The sequence below is a fragment of the Centruroides sculpturatus genome, unplaced genomic scaffold, assembly GCF_000671375.1.
Source record: "Centruroides sculpturatus isolate CEXI.00-Female unplaced genomic scaffold, Cexi_2.0 scaffold787, whole genome shotgun sequence".
Classification (NCBI taxonomy): domain Eukaryota; kingdom Metazoa; phylum Arthropoda; class Arachnida; order Scorpiones; family Buthidae; genus Centruroides; species Centruroides sculpturatus.
In genome coordinates, this window is record NW_019384977.1 from 338,192 (window position 1) to 358,175 (window position 19,984).

The 19,984-nt window shown below is 31.7% G+C and overlaps 1 protein-coding gene across 1 annotated transcript in view; it reads right to left on the bottom strand.

Moving 5' to 3' along the window:
* Positions 1–322: 322 nt before the first annotated feature.
* Positions 323–19,984, bottom strand: part of LOC111632695 (ubiquitin-conjugating enzyme E2 H-like) — a 42,011-nt gene continuing 22,349 nt past the window's right edge. Inside the window, exons 3-6 of the mRNA XM_023377196.1 lie at positions 16,818–16,857; positions 16,173–16,225; positions 12,625–12,753; positions 323–1,868 (exon numbers count right to left, since the gene is read on the bottom strand). Coding sequence (XP_023232964.1) covers positions 1,750–1,868; positions 12,625–12,753; positions 16,173–16,225; positions 16,818–16,852 — 336 coding nt within the window. The 5' untranslated portion in view covers positions 16,853–16,857 and the 3' untranslated portion in view covers positions 323–1,749. The remainder of the gene's footprint in view (positions 1,869–12,624; positions 12,754–16,172; positions 16,226–16,817; positions 16,858–19,984) is intronic.

Below are 19,984 nucleotides of genomic sequence, written 5' to 3' on the forward strand. Positions count from 1 at the left end.
CATAAAAATGTACATTATATCCCATTTGGAATTTATAGCATATATTTGGGAATATAATTTATTTAATATTTTAGAATTAAGTTTCAAACTGATTATATACACAATTGTTGAATTTACACATCATACATAGAAAGCAATAGAAATGGTTAGTAATAAAAAATATATAAATGGCAAAATGTCACATTTTTCATTAGGAAGTTTTTAAATAAATCCAAAATGGGATATTAGTTTATAGAGAAAAAAAATGTTATTTTTTTTTTATTAAAAAAAATTATTTTTCACATCAAATATTTTGATATGATCTATAAAAATCTAGGCAATAGCCATTTGTTATGTGTTTATTAGATCTTTATAGATACAGGCAAGAACAATAAGATGAATCATGGTTGAATTTGTTACCTGATTATGTCTGACCAAAAATATCAAAAATTTAATGGTAATGAATGTATGACTGACAATCATGAAATTCAAACATTCAAACTTATGTAATATAATGATAATTAGCCAAACTGAAAGTTCTTGTATTTCATACATAATAAGCATTTAAAATTCTCTGGTTATGCTAAAGACAAAAAATATGAAACTATATTAAATATGAGCATATATATATATTGAATGTGATATGGTTCTGGACAAAGAAGCATACACATACATACATTATGGCATTTTCTTTCAAATTTTGTAAGAGGAAATCTATTTACAAAGAATGATAATATATTCTAACAAATCAACAGTCCAGTGTATTCAAGCTTATAGAATTTTGTCGTTTAACAATTCACAGCACAAAGTTAAGCATTTGCTATTGTTACTGATTAATTGATAATAACAATTGAAATCTAATTTAAAAAATTCATTCATACCAACATAAACATTGATCTCACAATAACTCTGAATCAATCACTTAAATTTTTTACTAATATAACATCCAACACCAAAATCTACATAATCCCAACCCTACAATTCAAACTATAACATACAAGTATGTCCGCAATACAATGTGGGACATCCAAGATAACCAACAAGGCTAAGAATTTCATTGTGAGTGTTTCTTTCTTTACATTTTAAACACAGACATTCACACATTTTCACACACACACATGCATGCTAAAAGAAAATCTGCTGGCAATATTGCCTACACAATGAAATCTTGCAAAAAACACTAAAGTTTTTGTAACACTGACTGATTATGAAGAAACTATCCATGAACTACTATACAGAACATTAACAGATCTGTTTTTAGAAGTTACCATTAATACATCATTTAGATTTAACATCCACAGTAACAGAAGATGAAGATGGATGAGGCCATTTGATACACAAATTTATCTGAATGAAATATTTAATAAATAATATTCATAAAGTTAAATGCAAGCTATAATTCAGGAATGTTTCTGTGGAAATATTTTAATCCGTATCAATAACAGTAATATTTAATTGACATTTTCCAGAACTATTTCAAATATTTTATTTTAAATAAGTATTAATTTTACAGACTATGCTTGGAATCTAAACAATACAACAGAATGAAGTAAGAGATCTAGTTTAAAATTTTGATAAAATGTATCAACAACAAAAAGATTTTGAAATCAATAGCTTCATGGTAACAAATGCCTCTAAACCATCTTCAACATGGTCATTTACACATGATGGTTTTTTTTATGAACACATTTCCCCACCCACCCCTCCCCATAATTACCCTCCCTATATCCCACCCCCCTCCCTTCAATCCCAATTCCCCATTCTGTTATGTTATAGTTCCATATCTTGTGTTTCATCATCTGAAAAATCACTCATTGAACTCTCACTACTGGATTGTTCTTGCTCTTGTTCTCTAAGAGCTTCTTCGGTTGCATACTTCTTGACATATTCTGAAAAAAAATCTGAAATTTAATGATAAATTTACATAACATTTTCATATAAATTATGTTGTATTCAGTATTTGCTTGTATATTCTCAAATTTAAAGGAAATTGTAAAGAATTAAAGTAGAGGAAAAAACCAACTTTATTCATATGAATTATTTGTTCTGAATAAAGATTTTTCATTTAGCATGTGACATAAAATGACCTTTTATTTTGACATATTTATTTAGAAATTTCTGCTTATATGGATGGATATATAAGCAGAAATTTTTATTCTCCATTCAAATTCCTGAAAATCTCAAAGTTAGATGATCTTATTCAAATTAAGTAACTTTATTAAATACTAGCAGACCCCATCATGCGTTGTTGTGGCTCAAAATGTATCTATTATAAATGTATAACACTTCCCCCTTGGGAGGGGGGAATTTTTCGAAAAATCCCTTCTTAGTGTACATTCTTGACGTACCCTATTAAAACGCAATCAAAAATGCAAAAAACTGCATCTAAAATAGTATAATAGAAGCCGAGTTCTTTACGGTAAGCCTTAATTAATCCTGTCCACCTCCCCCCAGTGGGGGAATTTCGACATGTATGTTATATAAAAACACGTGCGTATTCGAATGCAGCGTTGTGTCAAAATTTCAAAGGAATCGGTAGGAACAAACGAACATCACATTTTTATTCATATAGATAGATAGATGATCTGCTTTACTTCATTTTCACAGAAAAGCAAACTTAGGGCGTCGTACTCGTAGCGCCATCTGTTGGACATAAAAGCCTTAACCTAGATTATATCTTTTAATTTACATGAATGTTTAACGGAATAATATATAGCCTATGTCCAACCTGAAGTTCCATTCTAAATATTGGTGAAAGAATTTTTGAAATCGGATGAGTAGTTTCGGAGATTACCTGCTACATCAAAACTTACAAACATTACCTCTTTATAATATTAGTATAGACTACTGCATATAAATAATGATGTCATAATTTTAGTAAATAGTTTTTCAACTTATATGTTAGGTTAAATCTAAGATAAACTGCATGTCCACATCAAATGTTTAGGTTAGCTTGTCTAGATAGATATTTTTATCAGAATAAAATGCATCTGTTACACTATAGCAGCACTAGATATAACTTTAATAAAAATAAGCGTTATTGAGATTCAATTGCATAAATTCAATAAAAAAAAAATTACATTTGAAAAGCTTCTCTTATGCAATGTGTTTGATAAATTAAGACAGGTAGGGATTGGTTGATAATTAAGTTCATTTTTATAAAAATTAGTTTGGTACAGATTATTTTTGTTGTCTGTTATATATTTAATTTATACACAAATATAGAACATTTAAATGATGTGATTTTTACTAGTAGTAAATTTATTTTAAAATCAAGCATATTCATTTTTCAACATAACTTACCACATGATTAGCCACCAACAATTTGTAATAATTACTGAAAAAACAGCAAAATAATTAATGCAAATAATACTGCATACAAAAGTTCTATCAGGACAAAAATTAATCTTTGTACTATATATATTTTTATATCTTATCTAAATCAAAACAGAAATGATTCATTCGGGTACTTTTTATTATTAATGTTGAATACCTGAGAAATTGAGCCTTTTGATTACTATACATTAAAGTTCTGTACTAGCTATAGTTTTCCCCCCCTGAATTTTTAGTAAAGTTTTCAAAATTTACCTTTTTTCTTCACAAAATTAAAACTTTCAAATATCTACCAATTAAGAAATTAGTTAAGAATAGTTTTTACTGGAAGAATTAAAATTTAATGTAAAAATGTTTGATTTCCAAGACTATTTTATTTTGTTCTGTTGAAGATCAGATTAAATTGCTAAAAGGCTTTTGGAGAAGAGATTTAGAAAAAAATCTTAGGTTTTCCTAATCAAACTACATTAAACAGTACAGAATTATTAAGCTAGTGAATCTTAAGAACAAAGCTATAGAAATATGGTTTACAAGAATGGACTATTAAAAGAAAGCTGTTTCAAGAAGATAAATTCTCATTAGTTCACCAATATCTGATAAAAATGAGTCAAAATTACTCCCAACTTGACTAATTATACAAGTATATTAATTTTATTTTGTATTTACAGGCTATTTCTATAGGAAGGGGAAAAAGGAGTCTAGTTTAAGACCTATAGTTTAAGATTAATAAAAGTAATACTTATTTGTGAATTTTTAAAATGGACTTACAAATGAAATCTATATATATAAAAATGGACATGTCCCTATATTTCACTTTTCCACCAAAACTACACATCACATGTGAATGGTGTTTGTATGTGGTAGTAGCCCGAAGTATCCATTCGTGCACCAGGGGGGTTGCGTCTCAATAGCTATAAGGGTGCGGGAGATATGGGCTTGAAAGTGGTTGAAAGTGGCTTTCTATTTCAAATGTTTTGTTCGAATTTGTTCAAACAAATTCAAATTAAATTCGAACATAAAATTCGAACATTGGTTCGATTATAGAACAATCGTAAACGTTCCAGAAACGTTGAAAATAGTTCGTTTGACTAAACGTAAAAATTCTCTAATTAGTCTGGAAACGGGGGACCTAATTCTTGCATTCTGTGAAAACGGGTAAGATTGGCTATAATGTAATTATCTTAATCTTCACTATCGTTACTTTTTGCCCACAAATAAAAACCCAGCAAAGCGGGTCCTTGCAGCTAGATTCTAGATTACTTAGAAAAACAGTCTTTTATACATAAAAAAAACTATATTACATACAAATGTACAAACAAATAAAAACCCAGCGAAGCAGGTCCTTGTAGCTAGTTTGAAATAAAAACTTTCAATATTCTTATCTAGAAAAAGCAGAAATATGACAAATTCATAAAAAGAATATTGGAAATAAAGCTTACTCTAGACTAGGTAAGCTGTAATACAGTCAAACTCCTGTACTCTACTTTGACAAAAAAAAATCATCTCAAATTTGCAGAGATATATACAGTGGTGCCTCGTACAACGTACTTAATCCGTTCCAGGTGCACGTCCGTTAAGTGAAACGTCCGTTATACGAAACGCATTTTCCCATAGAAATACATGTTAAAACATATAATTCGTTCCGCAGCATAAAATAACCGTACTGTACCATAAAAAATGAAAATGGAGCAGACACCAATTATGCCGGGTAGTCAGATGTTGTGAGGAGGAGGTGGAAGAACACTTTCTTTACACATTCATACAGATACAGACTTTTTACACATTGCAGCGGGTCTTTTTTTATTGTTTTTTAATCGGAGTCAGATTCAGGAGAGGCTACCGGAACTTGCAGGGTCAACTTCTCTTGTTCCATCCTTTGTTTTTTGCCCGCTGGCTTCTTGAAAAACATGACCAAGGTGGTCTGTTTCTCTTTCTTCTTTAACACCTGTCGGAAATGACGGACAAAGGTGTCATCGTAGAGATCATTGATCCTGTTGGCCTCAGCTCTGTTTGGATAATGAGTGTTGGTAAACTCCTGAACCTCTCCCCATTCGACAAGAAAGTTTTTGTCAACTTTCACTCCTGATGATTTCTTGCTTTGTTTCAATTGAAATCACCTTTCTTTTTTTTTTTTTTAGAAGCCATGATGCATTATAAATGACTTAACTTGCCAGATTATATGATACGAATAATTCTTTATTAATTAAGATCACTAAACACTTCTACGAGCTACTCTCGCTCCGTTTGTTTTTTACAACCTCTTTTCGTCCCGCCACCTTGGCATCTACACAATTACATTTCGTTTATTTGAATCTTCATCATATACTGTATTACATTACATTTAATGTTTATTTAAATCATCAACATATATTACATTACATTTCTACTTCAGATAGTATTATTAGAATGTATTATTAGTATAATATATCCTAAAAATAGCAGATTGTCATTGGCAACGGCAAAAGAGTGGAAACATCATCCGCACTTGTTCCAAGAAAGTCCATTGTTTGTCTCATGTAACTGCCGAACGGAAAGTCCGTTGTTCGCAGCAGTCCGTTGCTTGAGTCACGTAACGGTCAAACAGAAAGTCCATTATTTGAGGCGTACGTTATACGAGGCACCACTGTATAAAAGTCCATTGTTCGTCTCACGTAACTGCCGAACGGAAAGTCCGTTGTTCGCAGCAGTCCGTTGCTCAAGTCACGTAACAGTCAAACAGAAAGTCCGTTATTCGAGGCGTACGTTATACGAGGCACCACTGTATATATACTCTCAACTTAAACATTCAGAAACAAAATTGTGGCATTCAAGTTTTATTTTGAACAGTTTATGTTTATACAGAATATACTGCATTAAAAGAAATAGAACAGAACGAGCTACAGTTAGAATGTAAAAGTTCAGTAACAAAAGAAGTAAAAACAAGAATAAAATTGTAAAAATAAAAAATGAAGGAAAAATAGATAAAACAGTAGTAATGATTTTAAAAACAAAAAATGCAGATTATAAAGTGAAAAGAAAAAAAATCCAATATTTTCATTTGGTTCTCTATGATTTATGAAAGGATAATAAAGATCAAGCTTTATGGACAATCCAGGAATTGTTTGAGGTCTAATCACATTAGATCTGAAACAATTAGTTGAGCACAAAGATTTAAGATGGGTGGAAAAAACTCCCAATTGTAAAGACAAACTTACGCTATGCTGACCAAATATTTGAGAAACAATTTATTGAAAAATTATATATTAAGGGGAAAAAGTTAATTTTAAAAATTTAGTTTTTTCTGAATATTTAGTACACAATGTGAAATGATTCCCTTTTTACAAGAAAGGAGTTGAAGAATGCAGTCCACAGATCAAACTTTATACTGTAAGCCACAATAGACCAGTTTGTTCAGTGGTTATTCAATAAATATTTTAAACTCAAACTTAGGTTATTCTGAACATGTTCTCTCTATTGGCTATTTCTATGGCAAAAAATTCACTTGCCACAATAAAATCAGAACTGCAGTGCTGCCTTGAATGGTCTAAATAAGCAGGAAATCCAATTGTGCTAAATCAAAACTGTAATGAAGACAAAATGACCCATTTTTAAATTTTGTGATGACTTATTGTTTTGGAAGAGTAAGGGAAAGAGCACCACAAAGAATCAATCACTCCTCATGTTTGCTTTCCTTAGCATATTTTTAATCATCAGTAACTTTGCCATTTTTATGCATGCAAGAGAAAAAAAATGCACTTGATACTGACATATCTATGTATTATTATATAGCCCTCATTATTTCACTTGCATTGATAAGATTTCCAGTAATGTCACTCGCAAATTGATACATATGCCTTAAACCAGGGATGGGCAACCTGCAGTCCGCAGTAATATTTTTTGCAGCCCTTGGCGCATAAAATGAATAAATATATCAATTTTCTAGCTTAAGGAAGTATGCAGCAAAAATTCAAACATTATTTTCTACAACTTAGGTATGTGAATAGTTTTTCTGCAATAAATTTTGTAAAAATTAAAACAAGAAACCAGCTAACACATAGCTGATGTTTGCTGCAAGCTTAGCTTATAGTCGGCTACGTCTAGCTTTTAGGAGGTGTCCCACCATCTTCAACCTCTTATGTAATGGAAAGGACCCTCCTAACCCCATCAGAAGCCCTGGAATCTATAGTATCCCTGTGAAGGACAACAGGTGCGATAGGAATCTGATTTATATAGGCTCCACCAAACGATCTTTGGGAGACAGAATACAAGAGCATCTAGCCGATATTCGGCACGGAAGAACTTCCACGGCCCTCGCTACGTATGTAACCTAACTAAAAGCATTACTTTACATGTAGCATCCAGGTATTTCCCTTATTTAATCTTATCTTACCCAGACATTACAAAATTTAGTCTTGTCATAGATTCCAGTCTTAATCAGATCTCCCAAAATCAGACTATTCTAACATTAGATCCTATTACTTTTGAAGTACCTTCAAATTACTCTAGTTCCCCAAATAGTCACTAAAGTAGGGATATTAATCATTCTTGTAATATTATAAGTAACAATAGTCATAGTTTATATAAGATAGATCAAAGGGAGACTCTTCATGCTCCTAACCTTGTCTTCACACCTTTGGCTCAGAATGTAGCAGTTACTTTTAGGGGTAGAGATAGCTCTAGTGCCTTAAAAGATGCTCTTCTAAATATTTTTAACATTAGCTTCTGCTTATCCTTCAGATTAGGGTTAACAACATCCCTAAAGGTTATTTTAGAATTTCAGGGTGTTTTTTTTCTGCTGAAAAGTTCAGTGCCAGCCCTCAAAATAGATTACCCTAGAATATTCAAAATAGATTATCCTAGAATACTCAAGGACAAAAGGTCCATCCTCAAGGTCTGAAGGTCCATACTTCAGAGCATCTTACTGGGATAGAGAAGAGATTGATAGACAGGTGGAATAATGCTAAAAATCAGGATTAACTGAATCATTGTCATCCCTGTATGCTGCCCTAGTCACATTATCTAAGAAAAGAGATGAGGGAAAAACTAGACTATGTATGGATTATAGGAAGTTAAACAAGATGATTAAAATTAACAATGAACCTATTCCCAGAATAGATGAGCTGTTGGATAGACTTATAGGTGCAAAAATATATTTTCTACTGTACACAGTCTGTCAGTCTATTGGCAGGTTCCTGTTCATTCTTAAGACAAAGAACTAACTGCATTTGTAACAAATTCTGGTCACTTCCAGTGGAATTGTTTATCATTTGGCCTAAAGATGTCACCCCAAATTTCTCAGAGTTCTCAAATATCAAATATAGATTTCCTTTTCTCATCAACTATTTTGATGACTTGTTAATTTTTAGATAAAATATGGATGAACACCTAAAACATTTAACACACGTGTTTGAATTATGTTCAAAGAAAGGTTACTTAAATCTTAAAAAATGTCAATTTGTTAGATCTGAGATTAATTACCTGGGTTCAACATCAAACCAGAAAGTTATTCCCCCTCATTATCAAATATAGAAACTATACAAAAGTTAAAATGTCCAACTAATATCAAACAATTATATGGACCCTAAAAATCCTGTATCATTACTATCAATTTATTCCAAATTATGCAAATTTAAGAGTCCCTCTAAATAAGCTTCTAAAGAAGTATCAAAATTGGGCTTGGACACCTAAATATCAAGAATCTTTTGAGGAATTAAAATGAGCACTTACCACACCAGCCCATCTTAAACACGTACAGTGGTGCCTCATATAATGTACTTAATCTGTTCCAGGTGCACGTCCGTTAAGTGAAAAGTCCGTTATACGAAACACATTTTCCCATAGAAATACATGTTAAAACATATAATTCATTCCACAGCATAAAATAACCATACTGTACTATAAAAAAAATGAAAATGGAGCAGACACCAATTATGCCGGGTAGTCAGATGTTGTGAGGGGGAGGTGGAAGAACACTTTCTTTACACATTCATACAGATACAGACTTTTTACACATTGCAGCGGGTCTTTTTTTTATTGTTTTTTAATTGGAGTCAGATTCAGGAGAGGCTACTGGAACTTGCAGGGTCAACTTCTCTTGTTCCATCCTTTGTTTTTTGCCCGCTGGCTTCTTGAAAAACATGTCCAAGATGGTCTGTTTTTCTCTCTTCTTCAACACCTGTCGGAAATGACGGGCAAGGATGTCGTCGTAGAGATCATTGACCCTGTTGGCCTCAGATCTGTTTGGATAATGAGCATTGGTAAACTCCTGAACCTCTCCCCATTTGACAAGGAAGTTCGTGTCAACTTTCACTCCTCCTGATGATTTCTTGCTTTGTTTCAATTGAAATCACCTTTGTTTTTTAGAAACCATGATTTGCACAACACTTGAATAAATATAAATACCCTGCACTGAGGTGATGTACATAATAAACAAGGGAGCAAGCCAAATCCCAACGGGAACTCTGTACTTCAGATATACTAATAATATATTCTAATAATACTAATATATTATAAAAATAGCAGATTGTCATTGGCAATGGCAAAAGAGTGGAAACATCATTCGCACTTGTTCGTCTCACATAACTGCCAAACAGAAAGTCCATGGTTCGCAGCCAGTCCGTTGCTCGAATCACGTAATAACCAGACAGACAGTCCATTATTCGCAGCGTCCGTTATATGAGGAACCACTGTATAACCCTTTGCTTCCTACACATCTTTATACAGATGCTAGTGGAGACAGTATAGGGAGTATCTTGAAACAGGAACACTATTAGAGGATTACTTCCTATTGCATATTTCTCCAGGTCCTTATGTGAATATGAAAAAAGATACATTATTAGTGAAAAAGAATACCTTGCTATTGTAGCATCTATTGAAAAATTTTATTTTTATCTTCATATCTATTTCACCATACACACTGATCATCAAGCTTTAAAGCAGTTGAGAAGTATAAAAAGTCATCTGGAAGATTATTTAGATGGTCTTTGAAACTGAGCATGTATCAGGATGACATACATCAGAAGGGAAGCCAGAATACAGAAGCTCATTATTTTTTATCTAGGAGCCTCTGTGAGCTGCCAGTGAGGAAAGAATTCCTCAGTGATAGCTCACAGAGGCTCAGTGGTACTCATCTCACCCAAGTTCTTCCGAGATCGTAATCTGTATCAGAAAGAAGAAATTTACAAAGAAACTCATACCTCCATCACTTCAGTACAAGGTGCTATCAAGGGCATATACACATTATGGTCATCCAGGTATAACACAGATGCTGAAACTAATCAGTCCACATTACTATTGGCCAAATATCAAAGATGTTGTAGAGTTTGTTAAATATTATGATGTTTGTCAGAAAGCAGACACATACAATCATAAAAAGTTTGGCTGTTAGATGACTTACCTCTATCAAAAGCTCCATTTGACATGTTGTCAATGGATACTGTCTCTGGAATGCAAAGATACAGATCTACTAAAGGCTGCATTCATGTTGCCATCAATCACTTTTCTAGGTTCACTTGGTATTTTCCATCCAAATCCACTTCTATAAACACCTACATAGATTGTCCAGGCAAATTATTACAAACAGGCAGCCCAAAACGTTTACTAACAGATAGAGCACCTTCATTTACTTCCTCTAGATTCAGAAGATATTTAGAACGGAATGGAATCAAACAACATCTAACAAGTACTCAGACCTCAGCACAATGGGATAGTTGAGAGACTAAATGCCACACTTGTCCCCAGGCTAAGAATAAAATATTCAGAAAATCCAAAACAATCCTGGACTCAAATGCTATGTGAAGTCATGAAACAATACAATCAAACACCACATACTATAACAGGATTCCTTCAAATGTTTTCGATGTATGGAGAAATCTCCGATACACCTGACAACTTAAATTATTTTTCTCTAAGCAAAGCATGGAAGAAATAGCTCATGAAAGAAACAGATAAGTATAATAGTCAACACCAAACTCCAAACTTTAAAGTAGGAGATCAAATACTACTACAAACCTTTTTCTACTCCAACCAAGGAAAACTTGCTCCCAAGTATCATGGACAATTCACCATATTAAAAGATAATATCTCCTTGTAATGTAGAAATAGACAGGCCTGTTCAATCATTAAATAAATTAACTGATATTATATATATAAATCACACCATATTATAATCCAATCAACTTTAGAGTTCAAGCTAATAAATTGTGTAATAAATACCCAGTCAAACCTTCCTGAGGCTCCATGATGTTTTTTCAGGAGGGGCAATTTAATATTTTAAAATTTTTGTAAATTTTGTGTAATTTGCTTTGGTAATCTCATTCCTTTTGGAATGGAAAGGAAGGAAACCTCATTCCTTTTTAGTTTTGCCAACCTCATTCCAAAAGGAATGAGGTTGGCAACACTAAAAAGAATAAAGCTAGACTGAGGACCTGAAAGTGAACGAACATGTTGTTTTATTGTCTTAAATTTTCTTTTGTCTTGTTCCCCTTAAACTCAACCCATGACTAAAACTGCAAATAATACAACAATACAATAATATTTATACAGTCAAACTATCACTAAACTTAAAGCCAGTGAAAGTTTTATGAGCAACTATTAATAAACTGATCAATTTCTCCAATAGTTACTGCAAACAGTTTGCTTGATTCATATGATTGCAATTTGTATATTTTTTCACCACCTTTATGAAGAGAAAAGGTCGTGAAATCTCCTATACATAAAGTCGTGTCCCAAAAACACTTCAAAATGTATCTGTTTGAAAGTTCAATAGTAAAATTGTGTGTTTGTTTCCCTTGTCTTCCAATGCCCCTAACACCCAATTTCCTTTAAAGAGTGTGCTTGATCCACTACAGCCTAAAAGGCAAATCCATTTTGGAGATCATTGCTCTGAAATATTGCTATCAAATATAATAGAATTTCTCTAAATACATTTTTACCTATCAAAATCGTTTTTTCACATTTGTGTCTAATAAAAGAGCTTTAAATATAAGAAATTTATGTTTAGAACTACTTAATGAAAATCTAACATATTCCAAATGTTGAAAAAAATTAAAATAATTTAAGTGCTCTCTATAAGATATCAAACCATGCTTTTGGAAAATGGTTTTAAAACCACAATCAACTATACTAAAGCAATACATAATGTTCATTTATAAAAAGAAAAATGAATTTTAGTAAGAATATAAAATAATGTTATTTTTTATAATTTTTTAAAATTTGTTGAACTGAGTGTCTCAATTCAACAAATTTTTGTAGTTAGTTTAAATTTCTTCATAAAAATATTTTTATTGCAAGTAAACATTTTTACAAGTTAGAGATTTACATTGAATTACTTACCTTGTACTTTCTTTTTGTATTCTTCTGGTTTATGTAAATACATAGCTGCAGCATCACCATTCAACGGATCAATTGGATTAGGATATGTTAAAAGTTGTGGTAAGAAAGATTCAAATATATTGGATAAATCTAATTAGAAAAAATGATTGAATTACACTTTTATCTAAGACAAAAAAAAACTAAGTCTACAATTTACAAAATTAAGAACTATTTTTAGCAAGTTTTGATCACACACAGATTTGTGAAATTAAATCTGGTCAAAGTATCCAGATTGAATTTATTTTAAAAATGCTTACAGATTTGTAACATATTTTTGAAGTAGTCCTCTTCCTGAAGAAGTCATACACTTAGTCCAACTATTTCCAGTGCTTGAAACATACTTTAAAATAATACAAAACAGAATGGCTGCCTTGTCACATTCCATTGCACAGTAGTTTTTCAACATCCTGGAATAGCTTTCCTTTCAAAAAGTTTTTGATTTTTGGGAAAAAGGAAAGTCACAGGGAACAAGATCTGACAAACAGGATAGCTGTCAGTCTTATGGAATGTGATACTTCATGAGAAACTGCTTCACAAACTGATGCAAGGGCAAGTGTATTACTGTGGAAAAGTCACTACTTGACATTGCATCAGAATGGCTTTTGCAATAAACTGCATCTCTCAAATGCCAGAAAACTTGAATATAATTATACAATCTTTCTAAAAGTCTAAGTCCTTATACACTTCATGTTTTTGACAAAATCTGATGCAAATTTATTGATTATTTCCTTCCAACATTGCAAATGCAACATATATAACAAGGCTTTGTTCTTACCACATGTAAGAACAAAGCCTTGTTATAAACAAACAATACGAGCAAGGGACATGTGACTCATGACACATGCATTGTTGATTCCAAAGTTAAGCCCACATGTCTAAATATTCAAAACTTAAAAATTGAAGCAATTTCTTTACCAATCAGATATCTAGATATAAATCCAACTGAAAATTTATAGGGGATAATTAGTTCAATAGTTTAAATAAAATCTGTCAACTTAATGTTAGAGAGCTTAAATTAGAGATAATGAATGCATGGAAAGCAATTACAAAAACAGTTAAGTTTAGACTATTCAATACAAGAGTGACTATGCAACATTTTTAGATAAAAAGGTAAATTTCATTAAGCTGTAATGTTGATTAAATACATTTGTGATATTTTGTACAATACATTTGTAACAGCTATCGTTGAAAATAAATGCCATGACTTAAATTTCCATAAAATTTTTGAGTAGTAAAAAGGCATTTAATGTTATTCCTTGCTAGCAACATTTATTGAAAAATTTTCAATTAGACATTTTACAAATTAGGAAAACAGACTTCATAGTTTTGAAAACACCTTATTTCCAAACAGGTATTATGAAAACAAATGAAGTGAAACTATAATAACTCTTGATATATGCTTTCAGTTAATATGGATCTGCTCTGAGGAAAGTTCAACATTACCAACTTGACAGCTCTCAAAGCTAACAATGCTGAACCAATCCCTTTGTGTGTTCAACTGCTAGTAAGAAAATGAACTTTACTTTTTCTAGTTCCATACTTTTATTTGGATAATTTAATTAATTTTCATATTTAGTGTAATTTCAGCAAACATTTATGTTTTATTCCATATCTTTTCTGGGAAACTACAGTAAGAAAAATAAGGCAGCAACTATAAGCAAAATATTTTGCTTGATTTTTGAAATTTTTACTTCCTGCTTTTTCTTTTGGGCTGCTTTAGTGGTCAGTCTAACCACTCTAATCCTTAATGTTATTTTCTGCAATTTTTTTTATTTTTGTATGCAGCTACATAATACAGGTATACCTCGCCTTACGTCGGTAATTGGTTCCAGGAGAATGACGTAAGTCGAATTTACTTGTCTCCAAATCTACTTATCACTAGGCTAAACCATAAATGACCATTCCGGGTTCTGTATTTTATTTATTAATGCATTTTTAATAATATATGGTTAATAAGGATCTATTTTAAGCTTATAAACAAGTAAATTTGAGTTTTTAATATAGTACGGAAAAAAAGTAATCTAAATTTACGAATGCATGTACTGTAAATACAGTACATACTTGTATATATTTTAATACGATTTTATGTGCTTTAAACGTTTTTCTAGTGATATTACGACTTCAATATTTGTGGTGGACGGATGTAAAGTCGAATAAAATGAAAAACTTGATTTTTATTTTTCCACATACTTTTTTGACAAACGACGTATAATCGGGAACAACGTAACTCGAAACGACGTAAGTCGAGGTATGCCTGTACTCAAAGCTTTAATAATTCTTCAATAATTTTTTAAAACTTAATTTCTTCATTTTCCATGTTTTTACTCCAACAAATATAAATGTAAAAATTACAATTTCAGATGAATTCCAAATTACCTAATTCATGAATTAATTTTGTATGTGTAGTTTTGTTATATGCTGGATATCTGTAGAATCAATTAACTGTGTATATCAAAGGTTACCTGTAATCAAAATTTTTAATATATAATCCAAATTACAATTAATTTTAATAGAAAATAATTTTGAACTTCACATGATGAATCATTATAAATTCAGAAAATATTTACAAGTAAAGAAAAATAAAACCAGAGCCAATATCTTCATTTATACAGAGATCCTTGATAAACGACTTCCAACAACTTAACACTGTGTTGAATAATAACAATCCACGAAAAACCTTTTTACGAGTGTTATGTCACTAGTAAATTCCACAAGTACTTTCGACCTCCACCGAGGTCTGCTTCAGGTGGTGACTGGCCGTGTTCCGACCCGACCGTCGTAACGATGTTGCCAACGATGTAAATAAATAAATGCGCACATCGGGTTTCATCCCTCAGACAAGCGTTCCGCGCGGATCACATCCGTCACCTGGAGGCCTGGGAGATTTATAAAGCTACCAGGGGGGGCAACTGCATCAACTACAAGGATGGGGAAACGCTTGCACAGGCGTGGAAGTATTTGTTCGAGAAATTCGAACAGTGTCAGTCAGAGGGGTGAAACCTGACGCGTGCATTTATTTATTTACATCGTTGGCAACATCGTTATGACGGTCGGGTCGAAACACGGCCAGTCACCACCTGAAGCAGACCTCAGTGGAGGTCGAAAGTACTTGTGGAATTTACTAGTGACATAACACTCGTAAAAAGGTTTTTCGTGGATTGTTAGAGATCCTTGAATTAAGAGAGTAAGAAGATTGACAAAGGGAAAGAATAATGCATTGTTACATCCTGTAAATTGAAACTAATGCATAAATTTCAATGTACTAAATGCCAGTAACAGTTTTATATTTGGCTGATATTTCATTTATAAAAGTGACCTTTAAAACTGATTCATAAGTCCCATGAATTCAAATATGTGACAATTAGAACTAATAGTGTATTCTCTACATAAATTATTAGGTTTATCTAATGATAACTCACTAATCAAGAAACTTCAGAACAATATATATACATATGATATTTATCACACAAATACATTATATATATAATAAAAATGATAGTTATATTTACCATATAGTGCTGTCCAAGCTTGATTGATTACATCCAAGCAAACTGTTCCAGATCTGTAATATAGCAGTTTACATTTTATATGTAAAAATTCTTATAACATTAGAATTAAACTTAGTTATATTTTGTATTTTTTTAACATTCCAAACATTAACATTTAAAATAGCCAGTACCAGAAATTTTTTTGGAATCTTATGATCTAATTACTGTGCTATGATTAAAAAACTTAGATCAGCTACTACTATCAGGACAACTGGCAAGATATATTTAACTCAACTAAAAATGTACATTATTTTAGTGTTATACTCAATTTTTTTATTTTAAATTTTTGAATATCTTCCAGTTTTGTTTGAATACATTTAAAGAATGCATTCTGAAAGCATCTTAATAAAATAAACAATTTTATGTTTAAAATCAATAAAGTTTTCCTATTCAGTCAATTTAATAAAGTTTCACTTTAACTAAGTCAAAGATTTTAAGTAACTACTTTAAATATTTTACAATTAAGAAATTTTATTTCAACTCATTATGCTCCTTAGAAATTTATGAAATCTTTAAAATTTTATATATATATATATATATATACACACACACACACTAAATTTAAACAAATCAATCAATTAATTCAAAAATAAAATATTCACTTACACTTCATCAATATTTGGATGATAGATTTTATTCATGAAACCTGTAAGAAGAAGAAAAAAAACATTAAATTAACATCAAATATTGACTGCTTTTTTCATGTTCAAAGATTATATCTGATAAATCATATTAAAAACATAAGATTAAATGAATGAAACTCCTAAATTCAAATCTTTAAAAAGCAAAAGTAATAAAAATTTAAAAAAGAATTATGTATAAACTCACATCTTTCTTCAATAACAAAATTTTCAGAATTTTCATAAACATTATTAAGATAATTTAGTGTGAATTTATAATAATAAATTTTCAAAGAAAAATTTTGAAAGTTTTAAATAGATACTCTTTTATAAAAAATACTGAAAATTTAAGTTAATTTGATTACAAGCAATTATTTATTGTGAGATCATCACAATGCCAGGCTGCAATTTTAATCATATTTTTAATAATTTTTTAATTTAAATATATGCCCTCCATCTCAAATTAGTAGTGGCTTGCCCCTATACATCATACTTTTCTGTTAGCAATATAGTTGTGCCAGTCATCTAACTCCTTTCAGGGGAAAATTTTTTAATCTAATTAATGCAACTTCAGATTTGAACCATAAGTTCATATATACTTAATAGGGGCCTCATACCCCCTAATCTTTTCATATCTGATCTCTGCTTTCATCTAACTCTGTTCTTGAAATTAAGACAAGACAGACAGTGGGAATTTATAGGTCCAATTTTTTCAAATTGCAACCAAAAATCTTTTGTAATGTTTTTATTAGAGAATTTTTGAAAGTATTTGAAAATTGTTTCACACTTAGATTATATTAAAATAGTGTACAAATTCATATAACTGCATTATTCCAATACCAGAAGTCAACAATCATTCTAGTTTTCAAAAATTTATAAATATGCAGCCCATATAGAAAATGATGTCAAATCCAAACACCTTTACAAATTATAAACTTTTCCTTTTTTTGTTATTCCAGTTTTCAAATAGTAATGTCAATAATTCAATTCTAAATCCTCCAAAACTATTATTACTTAATAATAAAATTGTTTTAATGATTTTATTTTTTATTTACTTTTTCAAATTTTGGAGAGATTTTAAAAGATTTTTGACAGGACAAGCAATATTCTGGTCAAAATTCACCATCACTCTAAAGGATCCTTCAGGATTCCCAATATCTTGGTTTTTTCATAAGTAATTCTATAGTTGTACATTGGAATTAAATACATGGTTAAAATGCTTTAAAAAAAACTTGAATGCATATTCAATTTTTGAAGTAAATCCTAAGATATAAAAGGAAACAAATGGCAACAAGAAGAAAACAAGTAAAAATGACTTTCTAGAGTTTAAAAACATTAATTTTTGTATTAATATACAGTAGAGCGTTGTTTACCCAAATCAATTGTGGACTGGGGTTGTTTGGATAACCAATTAGGTATGAAAAAATTTATTAATCTATCCTATGTTGAAATTTTTTTCCATTGTGTGTCACTTCATGTTGAATTTTCGTCTATGTTAAGCCTAATTTAAATTTTTTGAAATAATAATCATGGCTATTGTATCATTAAAAATTTCTTTATATTGTACAAAACAAAATAAATACAGTGGTACCTCAGGATATCTTTACGTTAATAAAAGACCGAGGCTGGTGCTCATGAGACTCCCATTTCATCTCCTTTCCTATTTCTCTTTCACATTTTCCCCTTCATCCCTTCTCTACATACTTTTCTATCTCCCTTTTTCACCCCAGGCAATACCACTGAGTCGTCATGGTTTTCATCCCGTCATATAGAGGGTACCCTCAGGATATGAAATTAATCCATTCCGAAACAGATCTTATGAAAATGTCGTAAGGTGAATCATTTTTCCCCCTACGATTACATGTAAAACCAAATAATTCATTCCAATTTGAAAAAACTCTCAAAGTAAAGTTAAGTAGTACATTAAAAAAAATAACTATAGTAAGGAAAACATTGATTGCACTGATTGTATGATATTTGGGAATTCCTCATTATTTCAACTATGCACCCATGCAATACATATACACAAGCTAGGAAGCTCAAGTGTGGATCACTTTTTAATCCAAGCCATCCTAACTGACTCACATGATCATGTATCATAGGCTCCTTCTGTATCCCTCGAGACAAGCAACAGTGACGATCAGGACATTTGTATCTTCACCGACGGATCCAAAACAGACCAAGATGTTGGGAGTGCCTTTGTGGCTTACAAAGGCAAAGTCTGTCTTTATCAAATGTACAGGAAGTTGGCTCCGCATTGCACCATTAATCAAGCGGAGTCTTTGGCCATCAGTAATGCCATCGATTGGATCTCTAACACGAATCATAACCGGACTAACCACAACTTCAGAATCTATACCGACAGTCGCATTGCGCTTCAACAGATCGCCAAAATAAACACCACTCTACCCATTGTGAAGAAATGTCTTGGCAATCTTCAAGCCCTGAAGAAAGGAAACATCAACGTCTACTTTCACTGGATTAAAGGTCATTCAGGGAGTGCGGGGAATGATAGGGCTGATCTTCTCGCTCGTTGTGCATCCGCAAAATCTAATAGCTGCACCTACAACAAGATAAGTAGTAAGCATTTGAACAATCTCATCCACAACATCATTCTAAAGACTTGGCAAGTCAGGTGGGACAACGGTTCTACTGGGAGGCTTACCCACTGCTTCCTTCCTTGCCCCACTGACAGCATGCTTCATCCAAGATATCCCACATTTCAGTTGACACAGCTCCTAACTGGTCACGGAAACCTGAACACGTACCTAAAAAGGTTTCTCAATAAAACGGACGGGCTCTGTGACTGCGATTTGAAGGAGGAGGAAGATCCTGAGCACATAATCTTCTTCTGCCCACACTACTCTACGCAACGCAAGGAGTTAATTCGTACCATCAAGGACAACGGCTTCCACTGGCCCTGTATGCTTAAGGACTTGATTTCTGACAAGAAAAACTTTTCAGCGATAAAAAGATTTGCTACAGGTATCAGGAAGCTCGACTAGTCCCACTCTGCAATCTATGATCACCCTCAACTGACCATCTAGAAGTTCATCGTCTCCTCTCTCTGTATGTGTCAACTGTGTAATCTAGAGTATATTGTTTTAATGGTTCATTCTGTAATAAATTGGATAAGCTGTTCTATATGTTCCG